The 18,608-nt window shown below is 42.2% G+C and overlaps 2 protein-coding genes across 9 annotated transcripts in view; one reads left to right on the top strand and one right to left on the bottom strand.

The window, feature by feature from the left end:
- Positions 1-338: 338 nt before the first annotated feature.
- TIFA (TRAF interacting protein with forkhead associated domain) lies at positions 339-8,317 on the top strand. Of its 6 annotated transcripts, none has more exons than XR_011501844.1 (4): positions 339-511; positions 936-1,017; positions 2,333-2,550; positions 7,059-8,317. XR_011501844.1 is itself a non-coding variant. In XM_070504587.1 (2 exons), exon 2 carries the CDS (start codon positions 7,083-7,085, stop codon positions 7,638-7,640), a length of 558 nt encoding a protein of 185 aa, XP_070360688.1. In that variant the 5' UTR covers positions 2,413-2,550; positions 7,059-7,082; the 3' UTR covers positions 7,641-8,317. The 6 variants fall into 6 exon arrangements, 1 of the variants encoding a protein (XP_070360688.1); XR_011501845.1 differs by lacking the exon at positions 936-1,017 and adding an exon at positions 1,022-1,138 and having other exon boundaries at positions 411-523; XR_011501846.1 differs by lacking the exon at positions 936-1,017 and adding an exon at positions 1,022-1,138 and having other exon boundaries at positions 439-511.
- Positions 8,318-14,444: 6,127 nt separating this feature from the next.
- Positions 14,445-18,608, bottom strand: part of AP1AR (adaptor related protein complex 1 associated regulatory protein) — a 33,438-nt gene continuing 29,274 nt past the window's right edge. For all 3 annotated transcript variants that reach the window (XM_014840050.3, XM_070504586.1, XM_014840051.3), the window contains one exon: positions 14,445-15,253. In XM_014840050.3, coding sequence (XP_014695536.1) covers positions 14,988-15,253 — 266 coding nt within the window. In that variant the 3' untranslated portion in view covers positions 14,445-14,987. The remainder of the gene's footprint in view (positions 15,254-18,608) is intronic.

Here is an 18,608-nt window from a genome sequence, read left to right as displayed (position 1 = left end):
ACCTAAATAGTCCTTGGCAGTTTATAAAGCATTTTCACATCTTAATTTTAAAAGTTAGAAATGAGAAACTCCACTTTGGGTAGTATTATTGTATGAGTTTGTTGGTATTGTCAAATTCCATCTCTTATCTTCCACCCACTCTAACGTTCTTCAGCTGAAAGAAGATAACACTGGCTGTGTCTTATTTCAGAGAAGAAGCTATAAATGTTGATTAACGAATGAAATTGCAGCTTTACGGGAATCTGCCTCACTTGTAGGTGCACCTTTCTTGCTTCCTTCCTCATGTTTACGGTTCTTGATCATAGCTCAGTCGGAGAGTTCAAAACTTGACCCCTCCCCAGAACTTCTTTATCAGATGGCGAGGCAGCAAGCCGTTGATGTCATTTTATTGCCAGGGAAACTTACTCATAAACAAGCCCTCTGCTGAAGTCAAAGGCAGAACCCAGACAAAGGAGCGGCTCCCATCCGACGACGTTTACCAGAACTGGCGGGCCGTTTCCCAAGCGCTGAAGTAGGCGGGCCAGTATGACCTCAGTCAATGCCAGCTTTGTCCCCCCTCCGCCATTCTCAATCCTCTTTGTCCTTACTCTCCCTCCTGCCCTCTTTGGGCTCTCTCCACCCTCAGTTCATTCCAAACCTTCTTCCTGAGGCAGAAAAACAGTGTCGCCTTATTCATGCTAAGCTGTAAAGGACTCCTGGGAGGGCGAAGTTTCCCACTGTACCTAGTACCAGCCTTCACTTGTGGACCCCCAAACCCCGGGTGTCGAGTGAGGAAGCCCCCCAGGTGGACCGGGAGGGAGAGGAAGCGCACGGGCTGCTGGGTGTCAGGTGGGGGCATCCTGGGCAGCGGCAGGCTGATTTGGAGCTCTGGAGCAAGTTCAAATCCTGCCTCTGCCCTTGCTCGCCGCAACCCTTACCCACCCTCTGGGCCTCAGTTTACTCATCTGTAAGGGAGACCTACTCTCCTGGCCGCGAGGATGAGATGAGATGACGCGTGCCCTGCACCTGGCTTGCTTGGTAGGTTGGTTCAGTTTCCTGCCTCCTCCCACCCGCGTCCCAGGCCAACACTTGGGGCGGAGGGGAGTGGGTTTCGCGCTTAATGCTGAAGCGACTCCATTCACTTTCCAAACTCTAGCTGGTAAGTCACGCCCTCTCGGGAACGGCCTCCTGTTTGCGGAGGCTTGGCCGCCGCTGTCACTGCGCAGCATCACACGGGCCGGGAGCGCGGAGGGCGGTCCCGGGCCGGGCATCCGGGGCGTGGGCGCAGCGGCCAGCGGAGGAGACAGGCGGGCGGAGTCCGGCGGGCGCGCAGTCCCCGGCGGTGAGGGCTCCCGGGAGGCGCGCTTGGCAGCGCGGGGAGGACACAGCGCGCATCGGGCCCCGCAACCCTGCTCGGCGCGTCCCCATCGCGCCCACCCGCGTCCCGGTGGCTGCGGCCGGTCCAGGCGCCCCCGCGGAGTCGGTGCGGACGTGGGGCGCGTGCGGTGGCCATCCCCCACGAGGCTCCGCCAGCTCGCCTCCATTAGCGACGTGCAAAGCGGTTCTGGGAAGTTCACGGACTCGGGGACCCAGGTACCTGCGGACAGGGTGGGGGGTGAAGTGGGGACTGTCTGTTCTGTGTGTCGCCCAAGGGGGAAGCTCCGTCAGTGAGCGTCTCGGATTTTCTGGGAAGAGTCGTCGCCCGCTGCTCCTGCCGGCGGGACCACCGCGTGGGCGCCCCAACAATGATAGAGTGATAGAGGGCGAGATCCCAGCTTTGCAAAATAGAGAAATATTTATCAACGGTGGGGGAAGCGCCTAAGAGAAATAGTGGAGACGGGGCGTGTTTTCTTTGTGCTTTTCTGTGCTTTCCCGGGCTTTTTCCTAATCGAAAAACAAGAATTCCGCTTAGGGGGCCGCCCAGCGGCCGAGTGGTTAAGTTCGCCTGCTCCGCTGCAGGCGGCCCAGTGTTTCGTTGGTTCGAATCCTGGGCCGGACATGGCACTGCTCATCAAACCACGCTGAGGCGGTATCCCACATGCCACAACTAGAAGGAGCCACAACTAAGAATATACAACTATGTCCCCGGGGCGGGGGGCGGGGGGGGGAGGGGGGCTTTGGAGAGAAAAAGGGAAAAAAAAAAAGAGAATTCCACTTAGGAGGTGTCGCTCACAGCCTGCCTCGCCATCCTCAACGCCCTTCACCCTCGCTGCCCGAACACCTGTTGGGGACCGGGTTCCCTGGAGCGTGGTGTTCCTCTTCTGCAGAGGGTGCCCCTGGACCTGCCTGGCTTGCTTGAGGCTGGTTCATTAGGAAAATACAGTCATCTGTTGTTTTCTGGGACTTTATGCAGTTTTCAGATTGAAAGGAGCGACTTCCCAAATCCTCTGGAAGCCGGAATCCACGCTGACCCTCACGGCGGATGTCTGCAGCCACCCAGCAGCTGGGCTTTGCGGGCCTGATTGGGTACCGGTCGGTCTGGCACCGCGTCTGAGAACAATTGGGCTTTCCTAAGGGTTTCCTCCGGCTGTTTTGGTTCTCACCGCTCCTGCTGCGACACCTGTTACTTTGGTAAGTATCGATGCTTCTGAACAGCAGCGGTCACAGATGTCTTCACAGTCCCGCAGGGAGATGAGTGGTGACAGGGTCAGGCAGGAGGACAACTGCGTCTTCTGCTGTGCTTTTTTCTTTTCCCCTCCCCTTAGCTCGGTGCTGGGTGTTGGTCAGGGAAGAGAGCCTTTGATAAAATAGGAAACTTCCACTTGGAACAGGGCAAAGACATACTCTCTCGGGAGTATCAGTAGGGTGGGGGGCTGAGGAGAAATGAAAATAAAAATTTTAGAGGGATGCCTCCCTTAACACATCACCCAGAGCAAACTTCATTGTTACACAATGGAGCTTGTGTTAAAAAACAAATTGAAAGCATGTGAAACCTGTTGGCATGCATGATGACCCAGGGGCACCAAGCTTGCTGTTGAAGTGCTTGGACACCTGTCCCCTTGTAGCAAAAATCTCTCTTTTTGTTCATGACAACTGAAGGCCAAACAGCCTTCTGCAGGGGGAGGGTAGTATGTCTCTTCACTGGCTCTGCAGGGCCTTGGGAGGAGTGGCTGGTGTGTGTATGGCAGGAGTGGGGGATGGGAGTGTGAGCCGGGGTGGAGATGATGTTTTTGCACCTAACACCTCTGCACACTTCCACCCTTCCTTCCTTTGAGAGGAGTCAGAAGCCGACCGCAGAGTTGAGTGCTTCTCTTCCGGGTCTGAGGTCCCGGCTTAGTGTGTCCTTCTCGGGTCCAGCACAGGAGGGGTTAACTCCTCTTCTGCCCCTGGAGAGCCGAGCGCCCAGGCCATCTGTGTTACGCTTTCTGTGATAAAGGTCCTGCTAGCAGAGCTCGTTTTCATTTCTGTATTTCTTTATCTGTTTATTGTGGTTCGTTTGTTAACACAGATATTCCTACATGTCAGACATCATCACAGTGTTTTCCAACTTTCTGATGTCAGATATCACAGTTTACCACTTTAAAGATACTTGGCTAATATCCAACTCCATTAATTGCATAAAAATAAGATGGTTTGTGATTTTGTAGAGAAAATATTTGTTAAATGTTTGAAGAGATCTTACGTGCACGTGGTGTAAAATCCCAAAGGCACAGTTGCAGTGAAGTCCCCTCCCGTTTCCCGGTCATTGGTGGCCGCTGTTGCCAAAAGGTAGGCTCATTGGTCTTCTGTTTCTTTGATAACTTGTACAAACAGATTTGAAAAAGCTGCTTTTGAGCATTTGCATGCTAGTAATTAAAAAAAATTTTTTAGTTTATTACTTTAGTTTTCTGTTAGTTTGCGTCTTTTCTGTTTTTCTGCTGACCTCTCAGAAATGTCATAGATTCAGGCCATTTTGTAGAGGGACCCTGCAGCCTTGGAAATGAACGAATAGATTAATTTCTAAGTTCCTTGTGTTCAGAGACCATGATTGACGCAACTTGGGAGCTCCCCAAACAACCCGCCACAATTACTAGTGACTCCTAGGTCCACGCTAACATCCTACACCCAGGCTTAAGGATAACGGGTGCTCTCGGTAACCTGGAGCTTCAGAGCCCCTTCCTCTTAGGAGGCAGCAGGAACAGTGTATTTCCCTCCCCAACGCTAGATTCTAGTGGCTTGCTGGTTTTAATGCACCTCTGTGGCCCTGTTCTCCACAGGTTAACTGCTCTATTTTCTGAAGTAACTGGTAACAGGGAGCAGTGTTTGCAGTGGGTAAGAGAGGATACGTTTCTGTTCTGTTTGAATGCTGCCTTTGACACTGGCTTCGTGATCTGCGCTACTTAGCTGAACCCTCTGAGACTCAGCTCCCTCCTACGTGAAGGTGATTCGTAGGGTTATTGTGAAGATTAAGGAAGACAGTCCGTGTAAGGGGCAGCACTGACCTGGTGCAGGATGGCCCGTGGTGATGGTAGCCCATATCAGTGTCAGGTTTGCAGTCTGTCATACTTTCACAAGACGGGCCACTGCACATGGCCGGTGACCTCATGGCCTAGGAAAAGATGACCTACAGGAAGAGGGGTTGATTTCCTGCCCTCATTACATGTCCTTTATGGCGCTGGGACCGAGGCTGAGCTGCTCATTTTGGGGACTGGCAATGTGGCAGAAGGAAAGAAGAAAGGCGAAACTATGCAGTGGCTTCGGAAGCTTCTGTTTGGAAATAAGCTTCCTTGTCACTTCCATTCGTGTTTCATTGACATGGCTGTCAACAGAGTGGGAAGTATCATCCTTCTAAAGGAGCAGAGCCGTCGGGGTAGGCCTGGTAGGGAGTGGCAGCAAATATTTGATAGGTACAGTCTCTCAGTGTTTGTCGGAGGGTCACAGTTATGGACTGGAAGTCCATGAGACCCTGAGAGACGATGCACATCAAGACGCTCATAGCCACTCATTTATAAACCAGTGTGCTAAATTTTTTCCCTTGCAGTGGATACTGTATCTGGGTACCAGCCACAAGAGCCTGTTTGAGGCAAACTTTTCATGGTGGCAGATTTGCTCAAAAGACTGAATCCTAAACTATTAAGTTATACAAAGAACACAAAAACAAAATTGGGTGTTACCAAAAGACTATATCCAGAACACATCACGGAACTGTGATTATCCAAAGTCCAAGAATGAATTAGAATGAAGGCAGTGTACCCTAAACGAGGCTGAGATCATGGACAGATTCTTGCTCTTCCTTTTAAAGCTCTTTACTTGTTAACAGCTAATTCTTTTCTTGTCACCCGCTAATTGCATCATCTAATGGTTTGTTATATTTTCTTTCATGCTGTCTGCTTCTTGAATAATGAGACTTTATTGTCATCATTGAAGAATCTTCAAATCACACTGTAGGATGGATTAACCAAGTCTACCCATTGTGTGTTTTCTTACTGTCTTCGGTTTCATAGTAATTTTTACCACCCTTTGGCCAGTGTTTTGAGGGTTCCTCTCACTTTTCTGCTTATAGCTGGATATCTCGTCTGCATAGGTAATGCAATATGATGCAATAATGTCCAAAAAGAATCTATTATGAAAGTAAATTTAAAATTAAGGATGTGTTTCCAAATCCATAAAAAAAGAAATTTTGCTTTGCTGTGTCGTTTGTTGAATAGTTGAATAAATTGAGAGTTTGATTTTTAGCAGCATAACTTTGCAAAATGGAAGGAAAGATTGTATCTCAAAAGTAAACATCAGCACACAAAGAAAAAGAAAGCATTTTTTAACCAGTTTACTTCTGACACCAGCATCTATTATAGATGGCAGACAGAAAACCATGAAACTACAAATTAACTTCACTTACCACTACTGATCCCCAGGGGCTGCTCGGGTTGCCGAGTGGTTAAGTTCACGCACTCTGCTTCAGCCACCCAGGGTTCGAGGGTTGGGATCCTGGGTGTGGACCTACACACTGCCTATCAAGCTGTGCTGTGGCGGCATCACACAGAACTCGAACGACCCGCAACTAGGATATACACTATGTACTGGGGCTTTGGGGAGGAAAAAAAAGGGAAGATTGGCAACAGATGTTAGCTCAGGGCCAGTCTTCCTCACCAAAAAACATACCTTAAAAAAAAAAAAAGCTTAAAAAAAAGACTATGGGTCCCCAAACCCCAAATACAGTCTTTGAGGAATGCATGGGGCCCTCAGCATCGTTCTTTTGGAATAATTTCCCCACCACACTAGATTAAAGGAATTCTGTGCAGCTGTTCAAAAATGAAGTAGGTTTATATGTGTAGATGTGGGGAAAAATCACCTATTTGTAGTATTAATTGAAAAAATGCAAGATCTAGAACTAAATACAGTATTCCTATTTGTGTAAGAAATTGTTTTCTCTATGTGTAGAAATGTATGCATATGTGTGTGCACACACAATTTCTGTAAGGATCTTGTATAAAGACAATTTCTGTAAGGATCAAAGCCACTGAAACAGAACGTTCGCACTGAACCGCTGCGCCACCGGGCTGGTCCCTAAATCGTCACTGTTTTTAACCCTTTACCTACTAGAAACCTAAGCAAGGATATAAAGGATAATTGTTGTAATTAGTTGTTTACAACTTTTTCATTTTTTAATTTAATCAGGTTTCACAGTTCATAATACCTCTAGTTGTAATTCAGTTAATAAACTGTAGGTTTTCTTTATGTGTATATCCTCTGTGGGCATTCATACCAAAGGAAGTCTTTATTCCTGATTTTAAAGTATAGCTGTCGTGTTTTCTCTGGGCCCAAATCACTCTATTTAAATGAGAAAGGCAGGGAAGTTTCTTTATGCTCCCCCCAGATCACTTGATTATCAACAACCATTCCTCGTTATTGTCTGGATTATATGTATGGTTTTATTGTCAAGCTAGAAATGAAAAATAGGTAGGCAAACATAATACACCGCTTCTCATGGGGCTTAGTATAAGGTTTCACATATCTACTAGTTAATGGAAAGTATTCTAGGTATGGTTTTCTTAAAGTTCAAATAACTCACCTATCAGAAGATTTTTGTCAAATTGTGAGGATCAAAGCCCTCAGGGCCTAGAGTGTGGGAGTAAACTAATGTGCAGGTGTGATTGCCGCAGGTGGGTCTGGTTCTCGGGCGCATCATGTCCAGTTTCGAAGACGCGGACACAGAAGAGATGCTAACCTGTCTCCAGATGACTGTTTACCATCCTGGCCAGCAGCCAAATGGAATATTCCAATCAATAGGGTTTCATAAGCGGGAGAAACTCCCCTCCAGGGAAGAGGTGAAATTTGGCCGAAGTTCCAAAGTCTGTAATTATACCTTTCAGGACAGACAGGTTTCCCGAGTTCAGTTTTCTCTGCAGCTGTTTAAAAAGTTTGGTAGCTCAGTTCTCTCTTTTGAAATTAAAAATATGAGTAAGAGGACCAGTCTGATTGTGGACAACAGGACGCTGGACTTCCTGCATAAAGTGGACCTGCCCGACAGGTGCATGATCAGATTCGGAGACTATCAGATCCTGATGGAGAAGGAAGATGGAGTGTCGTTAGAATTTTTTGAGACGGAGTTTATTTTGTCTCCAAGATCACTCTTGCAAGAAAACGACTGGCCCCCACAGAATCCCATACCTGAGTATTGCCATTCTGTATGGTCTTCCCCCCAAAGCACTTCTCCTATGGAAACGGACGAAAATGAACTGTGAACACAGAGGGCTAAGAGGACAATCATGAAGGACGTAGAGCTCTGTAGACAACGCTTTCTAGACGCTCCGCTTACGAAGTGGTGTGCCGGTGCCGATCGGTGCCCCTTCGTTACTGTGGTATGTTATTGTTATCTGCTGTGCTGGCAAATTTGGGATCTGGTATTTTACTTTTGAAGTCTGTAAATTGTGTTAGTCATCGATTTGGTCTCCTGTTGCATTCCTGGATGTATGAAGAATTATTTTAAGGGTACAACTGTGAGGGTTATTGTACAAGAGATCTCCTTTGTGATGAAGGAAGAGTGTTCTCAGAGTAAGGTTATATTATTCTCACTTTATGCTTGACTTTAGTCCTATGCTTTAATTTTGTTTGTAAGGAACTCTCTCTTGGTTTGGTCATATTATTTCACAACGGTCATTTGTTTTCAAGGTCAAGACTACGGGCAAGTTGTTACTGGTGTTGTAGCCTGTTGGTACTTATAGTATCAGTGTCCTGGAACACAGCATAATGTTTTGGAGTATTGTACGTGTGTCGTTGTGTTTTTAATATGGGATGATTTATTTGAGCAATAATACCTTGATTTTCTATGATTTTCTTTCTATAGAATTGTACTTATTCCCAAGAATACAGTTCTCTTTATGTATACACAGCATCTAAAACCAATAAACATTTGAATGTACCACTGTGTTTATGATCATCTTTCAGGTTTTTTACCAAGTTTTAAATTATTTGATTTTTATGTACAACAAATTTTTAAATTCCATGAATTCAAAGCTTTAACAGCATCCATGCACATCGTAAAGTTTCCTTCTGCAAACATTTCCCTTGAAACTCTTTCTGAAGAAAGGAGACTACTGTTCTTTTTCTTTTTTTAAATTTTTTTTTGAGGAAGATTAGCCCTGAGCTAACTGCTGCCAATCCTCCTCTTTTTGCTGAGGAAGACTGGCCCTGAGCTAACATCCGTGCCCATCTTCCTCTACTTTATATGTGGGACGCCTACCACAGCATGGCGTGCCAAGCAGTGCCATGTCCACACCCAGGATCCGAACCGGCGAACCCCGGGCTGCTGAAGTGGAACATGCGCACTTAACTGCTGTGCCACCAGGCGGCCCCAGGAGAGAACTGTTCTTGGACTGCTTTACGGGAGGCATGCGGCAGGCCTCAGGCAGAGGCCATGCTGGGGGCTGTCACACCTCCAGCTCTGCCCCCCAGTGCATACCGGCTCCATTCTCCATTTGTTCCTCACTCCCCATGGTGGCACACGGCCACCAGTGGCTCCCAGGTTTGGCACGTTATTCATCAGCCACCGAAAGAGCATGATCTCCCAGTTCCAGTTCCAGTGAAGGGGCAGCTTCGGTCAGGTGCCCACCCCTCTACCAATCAACTCTCCTCAGGTTAGGTTAAGTAATGGCTGCTCCAGGCAGTGACCACATGGATAGGAAAAGCATTTTCTGTAAAACTGGCCACAGTGGATGGGGGTGGAGGCAAACAAAAGTATTAGTGTTTGATATGGGGTCCTGTTAGCTAAGTTGTGAAACTCAGTACACTCCTTAAGGACTCATTTGTCCCAGGAAATTGATTTTTCTTGGGCTCTTTAAGTAGAGGGGCGTATTAATTGGTGCCAGTGTTAGTCATAGGCAGTCTTCTAGAACCTGCAACTTTATGACAAGGTGGTGCTTTTCAATGGTGAAATCTCATATATCATGATTATATAAGCGTATTCTAGAAGATTCTGTCTCTACTATCTAATGCACGGACTGACTTGAAGCAGCATTACCTTTAGGCTCTAACATGCATGGTCACGTTTGTTTCAATATATCTTGTAGAAAAATTAGCTCTCATCTTGCTACCAGGAGCTAACAATTGTTAACAGCATGTGTATGTGTGTGTGTTGATGTAGTAGCTGCTTCCATGTTATCTTATGGCCCTGTCTGCTTTTTCAGTTCTCTAAAAGGGGTTTAATTCCTTATGGTAATTATCTGTTAAACTATCAGGTGTGGGGGCCGGCCTCGTGGTGCAGTGGTTAAGTTCGCACGTTCCGATTCTTGGCGGCCTGGGGTTCCCCGGTTCGGATCCGGATGCGGACATGGCACCTCTTGGCAAAAGCCATGCTGTGGTAGGCGTCCCACGTGTAAACGTAGAGGAAGATGGGCATGGATGTTAGCTCAGGGCCAGTCTTCCTCAGCAAAAAGAGGAGGATTGGCAGCAGATGTTAGCTCAGGGCTAATCTTCCTCAAAATAAATAAATAAATAAATAAATAAAAATAAAATATCAGGTGTGGTTACTAGTTTACTAACTGGACCCTGACTGAAACAATCAGAGCTTCTATTTCAGGTGGTGATCAAGGATGAGCACTATGAAAAGTGCAATGGAATGTGCTGGGCTGCTAGTTGGTACTAATGGTGCCCAAGGGCATCATCACTCATCATTCCACTATTCAGCCTTCGTGAAAATATTTATCTGTCCTTGTATCTCTTAAGCAATGAATTCAGGGCCAGGGACCCTGGTGAAAAAAATGGGAAAGCAGTGATTTCTGCTCTGTTGCTGGTGTCAACATTTGTTGCTGGTGTAAGGCCGCTGAGGGCCTGGAGATGAACCATTTTAGCACTGCTCGCTAGCATCTGCACAGAAGAGAAAGTGAGAAGCAGAACACAACAGCTTTCTTAATACTCTAAGTGAAATCATTGCCCCAAAGCCAAAATCAAGGCAGTAGCATTTTAAAACAGAAAACTTCTGAGGTTAGACAGTCAAGATAAGGTGAAACAGCGGAACTTCACCTTTGGTCAAAGTGCCTTTTTATAATATCATTTTTGATATCATAAAACAACTTTTCAATCATCCGAAGTTAGTTTAGCCAGATTTTTTCTAACAGCTAAGCAAAAAACCCCTAAACCTCAAGAAACCCTCAAAAATAATACTGATCTAATTCCTATAGACAGGAAGCATGTGTAGTGTCGAGTGTGGGCTCTGAACCCCCTGCCTGGGTTTCTCTACCATTTCCTGGGGAATTTGTCACTAACTCTGAGCTTCAGTTTCCTCTTCTGAAAAACAAGGATTCAAATAGCGTCTCCCTCATAGGGTTTCTGTGAAAATCGCCTGAGACACAGTATGTAGCATCCTTACCACCGTGTTACACATGGAATGTTATTGTGAATAGCACTGAGCAAAAGCAGTCCTTATGTTTAATGGTCACATATAAAAGATTATCGAACTACAGAGAACATTGCTACATTTGGGTGTCAGGAAAAAAATCTTTAAATAATTTGCAATATTAATAAAAATAATGTATTTTAATATCAATTTCCTAATTTAATTTCACTTTCAGCTTTAATATTTCCTGCAGATACAAGAATCAGATATGGGAAATCTGTGTTTTTCATTGACTTCTTCTGTGATCTCCTTTACTGTCAGATAATTAACCAGAGGTACCAAGTAAATGCTATATAATTGATATAAAGTCTTTTTTAGACATCTGTGTTCTTAAATTATGATTAGAACATCTTTACGTAAAGTAAAATAAAATTCTGGCCTCTACCAAAAAAACATATTTCTCTAATTATTGAAAAAAAAAAAGCAGGTGTAATTCCAGGTCATACCATTTTAGAAGTTCTAGTATTTTAAATAAAACCCTCACATAACTCCACATTCCCCTCCAGCTACCCCATTTTGTGCTAACAGCGACTTTTTAAATAGTCTACTCTGATCATTCTTTATTCTTCACTTGTTATGATACTCCATAGTTTCCATTTCTTCATTTGTAAAAACAATACCATGCAACAGTCTTCATGTTCCCAAGCCAATTGGCCACCTGTCCTTTTCTCTCAACACCCCCATGGCACTTGATGTCACTGACTCCTCTCTTCTTGGCTCCTGTGACATCACACTCTTTGGTTCCTTGCGTTCCTCCTGTATCTACTTCTTTTGGGCATTTCTCTACCCATGACTTTTAAATGTCAACCCTTAGTTTGCTTATATGCCTTCTCTGCCTATATGCTTCCCCGAGGTGATCTCAGCTAGCATGACTTAACATACCATTTACCTACTAATGACCCCTAAACTTCTACCTAGACCTCTTCTCTGAGCTGCAGACTGACTCCATTACCCACCTGACATCTTCAGATTTCTCATAAGACCTCAAATTTAACTTTCCAAAACAGAACTCTTAATTTCCTCCACTCTCCCAGACCTGTTCCTCCCACTACGTTCATTAAGTCAGATACCAAGAAGTTATTGTCAAGTGTAGTTGCAGCTGCTAGGTTGGCTGTCACAATTCCATAGATTTGGCCAGAAGGGAGACAATGAGCTCAAATAGATTTAGACAGTTTATTACTCACACAAGCAAAAGTAAGATCAGCAGTCAGTGTCCTGCATCCTTGATCCCTAGGGATGTCCCTAGGATGACACTGAACCAGGGTGGCCGGATGACCTAAGTGGAGGGTAGCTCTGTCACTGAGGAGCTAACTCTAAATTCCAGCCCAGCAGTTGTATCAGCCTCCATCTGTATCTGAGCAAGCGTGAGGTGGAAATCCCACGCCTCACCGAACCAGGCAGTTGGATGAGAAACTGCCTCATGGCAGCCTTCTCCAAGATGGGGATGCAGATGATAAATGGCCTCGTGACCGCTCCTCTAAGACTGCCTGTCGAGGCATTTTCCAGGGAGGATCACAGGGCTCTCGGTAAAGACTTGGGTCAGACTATGGTTGAGTGTTGCTATGTGGGTATATACAGTGAGCAAGGTCGCCAGGATACCACACTGGACGCATTGCCTACAGTAGTCTCTGATCCCACTCCTTCTTTTGCCCCCATATCTAACCCATTTGAAAATCTTATGGGTTCTCTCTCAAGTTAGTCTGCTGTGCATTCCTACAGCCATCATCATCCCATGCCACAGCATGTCCTGCTAGGAGTACCATATGTCCTCTCTTGCCCTCTTACAACCCATTCTCTACACAGCAGCTAAAGGAGTTTTTGAAAAATGCAAATCTGATCACCGTACATTCCAGCTTCCAAAATGTCAGTGGCTTCCTTTTATATATCAAATAAAACTCACTCTTAGCCATGGCCTACAAGGCTTGCATGATCTGGCCCCTACCTACTCCTCCAATGTCATCTCATGGCACTCGCCCTCCCTCCCGATGCTCCAGTCCCACTGGTCTTTTTATTCACTGTCTCTTGCCTCAGGAACTTTGTACTTGCTAGTCCCTTAGAACATGCTTCACCAGGCGTTTTGACCTGGCTGGTTCCTGCTCAACAATTGGGTCTCAGCTCAAATCTCAGAAGACTCCTTGACCTGTCAAAAGGAGTCACTCATCCCCAGCTACCCTGCATGCGATCCTCTTGTATTTTTCCTAATTGTGATCGTGGTTTTCTCATTTATATGTTCACGTGTTATTGTCTGTCTCTCTCACCAGAATGTAAGCAAAGAGCAGGGACTTTGTATGTCTTTTTACTACTGTGTCCCTAACACCCTACCAGACACAGTAGGTTCTCAAATATTTGCTGAATAAATAAATGTTATTTCTAGTGTTTTTTATAAACATATAAATCAAGAAAATATCCTTTTCTTAGCAGTTAAAATACAAGCATTTTCAAGTTTAGTTCTATCCTGTGCTTTCCTAAGTCACCCCTTTTTGTCTTCACAGCAGATTTAGTAAAATAATTATTTTATAAGTTAGGAGTCAGAATTATTGCATGTTTATGGAGTAAAACTAGTAATAATCAAATAATTTATTATTTTTAAATGTAAAAATGTGTTTATTCACAATCCTTGAGAAGTTACCATTCCTTCAAAAAATTCTTTATGAACAAAATGCCAAGAAAAATTACAATCATAGCTTATGCCAAACCAAAAATATACATCTGATGTATACAAACTTTAAAAAGCATAACACAGGCAATGTGAATATAGATTACCTTTAAAATATTTCCAATGACACAGCTACAATTTAAATTATGTCAGGAGACAGAAATAATAGCATTACATATATATTTACATATTTAAAGTGTCATATTTATTTCTACGAGATAAAAAAGGAAATGAAACTACAGCTGTCATTGCCTAGTAGTTCAAATTTTGAAAGGGCCACATGATTTTTTTTTTAAGTACAGCAAGAACTTTACATTTCTATTTATATCTGGACCTTCCTATGTTTTTGAGAACATGCACTGTCATTGCTGCAAGAAAAAGAAAAGAAAAAAACACTAAGGAAAAGTTGAAAAACAGTTTGCTACTAAAATCATACTCAATCCCCAGCAAAATCAAGACAAGCAATTAGGGAGTGTCTTGTGTCCTTGGCCTTTTACATTAATATGTAAAATTTAGAGAAAAGAAGAGTTAATGGTCTATCACAAAATGCAGTTATATATATTGATATACTTAGTTCCATCCCATTAAAGCACCTTGTATTACAAGGCAAAGGAAAGCTTAACAAAATCAATGGATCCTTTCATACCAGAAAGGATTTTATTTACTTCGAAATACCCGTATTACCTTTTTAGGTTTTCCTTTCTTAATAAATCATGCACAGAGAATATGTTCTGTGTAAAATCTTCCTTAGACCATTGATTGGAAATATAGAATTAAAAAAAAATGACAGCTAGAAATTTGGTATTTCAATTAACAAAGTCAATATTCATATTTATAGTGGCATGTAAAAGGAAGTGAAAAACCTAAGTATATATATTTTCTTAAATATTATTTTTGATTACCAACTTTAAATATCCAAACTGAACACTTTTTTAACATATCCTATTCTTTGTTCAGACTGAATCAACATTATTATAATAGGATATGCAGTAAGTGCAGAAAGAAACGGATACTTCAGCATTTCTTTAGGGTCATCTTTGTGCTTACTTCTAGATAATAAAATTTAAATAAGTCACAGGAATAAATAATGTTGGAAAAGGGAACACTATTCTCAATCTGAAGCTGGCAGTCCCTCATGCTCCCTTCACATCTGCTGAGAATTAACACAAACAGCCTTAATATTTTTACAGTTAGCTGCTGAAATAGGCTTAAGAAAGCATTCAAAGTAAAATCAATAAAACTTTTTAAAAAGTGAAAACTACAAACAGTAAACAGGAATGATATAAAGAAAAGTTAAAATAAATTTAATTGCTAACATGACAGAACCATTAAATTGTTTTGAAAAGCAGAAGGCAGATGAAGCAATTGCACTTGATTCTGTAGCAATTCTGACCAGCCTGCCATCCCCATCCCTTTCTAATGCGCACAGACAACACAGTTTCTCACCTCCGTCTTACAAGAAGGCTCAGCACAACCATTTATACATTCTAGTTGGTTTTTAACATTTGGTCATAACGACGGACAGGGTCACACAATTTTACTCTATCGTTTCTGTTGATCTGCATCAGATTGCTTTATGCAAGAATCAGACAGTTCTAATACAGGATTTACAAATCCAGAATACTCAGAATTGCCATTATCATCCATTTCAGCACTAACAAAATCATTCTCCCACTCTAGGCCGTTGGAGTCCTCGGAGGCTGACGTCGGATTACTTCCGGTCCTCTTGCTGCTGGATTTCAGTGCTGCCCGGAGAATGTCTTCCTCTGTTTTGGAACGTTCTCTCATTGGAAGCATTCGATTCATTCCTATTATTTGGGCAGAATTATTAGAAATGTCAGTGAAGATTAAAAAAGCTAATTAAAAGACTTCCAATTTAACAATAGAGTTTTTATTTAATAATCAGATTTGATCTGTGAATTGACTTAAAGAGTCAGTTAAGAAGGGAATTCCCCTTAAGACGGGGAACTGTTGGGGTCTAATACTAGAATGTGCCTTGGAGAAAAATAAACATTAATACTCACAAAAGGACAGTTTTTTTTTTTTTTGTAGTTTTCAAGATATATTTCAAGGGAAATACTAGTGATTTATTTAATTATAAAATTAATGAAATAATGATTTTACAATCTATATATCATCAAAGTGTAGTCATTAAAAAAAAGCCATTTCAAAACACACGGTTTACTTTTATGCAATCATCAAACAAGTATCAAGCATATACTGGACTAGATACTGCTGAGGAAGAAAGAATATTTCTCTCTGTTCCTCTTTTATTTATTTGCATGCTTCTATATATATGCATGTGTATGTGTATACACCCACACAGGCAAGCAAACAAGTAATGTAAATTCAAATATTAATAATAAAATATCATAAATAATAAAACCCAGAAAGAGGGTAAAAAGTTTGGATGGGAGATAAAGATCGAAGGCTTGAATGAGTCCAGAAACGTGAATGATGAGAAGAAAGGAAGCTTGCAAAGACTTGGGGGAAGACAGTTTAAGCAGAATACTCCAGGACCCGAGGCCAGAATGAGCTTTGTATGCTGAAGGAATAGAAAAACAAGCCAGATGGACTAAAGCATCATAAATGTGGGGAGGGAAGGATGAGATGAGGGCCAAGAGGGATGTATCGTCTTTGTAGATCATTGTGTGAAGTTTGGAATTTACTTTAAGAGCAGTTGGGAATTCATCGATTGGGATGGTCAAAAGTGGCAGTGGCATGATCTGACTTGCCTTCCTACAAGTGCATTCTGATAGTACAGCTGGAAGCAGAGAAGTGGTATTTAAAAAACTATTATAGTACAGGTGAGAGAGAAAAGTGTCTTGAACCAGATGGAAGTAGAGGAAGTGATGAGACTTGATCAGATTCTCATACTGCATATGTGTTTTGAAGCTGTTGGCTATAGGACCTGCTGATGGACTGAATGTAAGATAGAAGGAAAGAATGGAGTAAACAATATTTTCTGTGTGTTAGTCTGAGCACCTCAGTGAAAATATATTTCAAACCACTTAGAAATATTTTTCTAACATCTCCAAAATTTTTGAGGAGCAATTATTTGTAACATTCTTATCTGCTGCATTATACTTATCTGCCTGGAATGCTACCCTCTCCCTGTTTGTCTCCCATCTCTTTCATCAACTAACTGATATTCCTTCTTCATGACTCAGTATAAATATATCTTCCTGTAGATTCACAAAAGGACAGTTTTGATGCAACACTGAGCATCTACTAAGGTGAAATTTTTGAAGTGCCATAAATAAAGCAGAATGGATGGAGGACTTCAATTGCTATTAGTCTTAAATGGCCAAATCAGTGTGTCTGCCAAAGTCCTTTCCTGCCCAGAGGACAATTTCATTTCCCAGAGATAATATAACTCTAATGCTAATGCTAACAACATATACCTTTCCAGCATTTGCTAGGTTCCAGTTATGTTGTTTGCACTTCACATACATTAGCTGATTTGATCTTCAACAACTCTGCGAAGTTACATACAGTGCTGTCATTATCCCCCATTCTACGGTAAAGGAATGTGATCTGGCCAAGGTCACACAGCTACAGAAGTGATGGAGCAAGAATCTAAATCCATTCAGTCTGGCTCCGAAGTCGGTGCTCTTCTGTTATTCTGACTCTACCACAACAGAATAGCGACAATTCTAGGGAAAACTGTTCTGGATCTAATTCTGAACAGAAAGAAATTGGTCAGTACAGTGAAAGCATCAAAAATCTTGGAAGAAAAAAATGTCGTTTTGGTAGAAGGAAGAGAGGGATGACAGAAAAGAAACTGGAATTTATAAGTACAGAATCAACATTGGTAACAATTAAAATCTAGGACTAGAAAAGAGACTATAACATCCCTAGACACATTTAATAATTTTGTTTTCTGACCTTAAAGAATCAGATCCTACAATAATAAAAGAACATTTAAATTTCTGAGCACTGTTGTCTGTCACTCCTGAAAAATGAGAAAGACTCAACCCAGCAAAGCAAGTTATCCCTATAGACGAGATAAAAACATAGCTGGATGCTAATATAACTTTGTGGGCTTGTATCCGATTGAGTAACACTATGTCTAAAGGAAGCTGGACTGCACAGCAGTCTATAAACAGATTTCTAGTGGGCTGTGTCTTCTATCTCGTCTAGTTTAATAGTTCTGTTAATGACTTGCATAATAACCTCAAAAGTCATTTTATCAGCATACAGCGTGGATGCAGAATTAGGAATTGAAAAACCTGAAAGGCTTTGTTCAAATTGAACAGATGCTAAAATAAAAATAAGTTTAAAGTCTGCTGACTGGGATCCAAACATGCAATAATCTAAATACAAGATTGGGGAAACAGTGTTTAGCTGAGAAGACGATTTAAGGAAGTTGATGCAATCTTTGGTAAAGTTATTCAAGGCCACTGTATATCTGTTTTTTTACTGACAAAACAAATAGCTTGTTTAGAGGATCTAAGGTCCATTCCATCTCAAAATTCTATGAAATACTTAATGCTTACTATTGTTCTTAAAGCCCTATGTTCTGTAATTGGTTCTTCCTTTTTGGATTACTGATTTCTTAAGATGAAAATGAAAACTTGGGCCTTATTCAGTGAAATAGACTTTTCTTTAAAAAAATCCACATTTTAGCTATAATTTTGAGTACTTGCCATGTGCTACATCCTGTGCTGGGTGTTTTATATAAATTTTATTTAATCCTCACAACATTTATTCATTCATTTGTTCTAATATTTACTGACTGCCTGTTATGTGTTGGGCATTTTTAGACCCTGAGAATACAACAGTGAATAATCATCCTTTAAAGGAGGTTGATTATTCCCTTTTTGTGATGAATAAACTATGGCTGAGAGAGATTAAGAAATCTACCTAAAGTACTACAGCTACGAAGACATATCAGCTAAAATTCAAACTCATGTGTGTGTTACACCTTTTGTACTACCAGAAAGACTAACAAATTGTTAACTTACAATGAACCCAAAGTTAACTAAATTCGGCTTTACATTGCCCACAAGGGGGCAGTGATTATTCTTATTGAGCAGTATCATGGGCTGGATTACAAAACCGCAAAATGAGAAATTTACACTCAATTTTTTTTTTTTTAAGATTGGCACCTGAGTTAACAACTGTTGCCAATCTTTTTTTTTTTGCTTTTTCTCCCCAAAT

Source organism: Equus asinus, chromosome 3, assembly GCF_041296235.1.
Source record: "Equus asinus isolate D_3611 breed Donkey chromosome 3, EquAss-T2T_v2, whole genome shotgun sequence".
In the NCBI taxonomy this organism is placed as follows: domain Eukaryota; kingdom Metazoa; phylum Chordata; class Mammalia; order Perissodactyla; family Equidae; genus Equus; species Equus asinus.
This window is presented reverse-complemented; position numbering and strand designations above follow the sequence as displayed.

Excerpts from the sequence above, each read along its gene's own strand:
- TIFA (XM_070504587.1), top strand. The coding sequence starts at position 7,083 with ATGTCCAGTTTCGAAGACGCGGACACAGAAGAGATGCTAACCTGTCTC.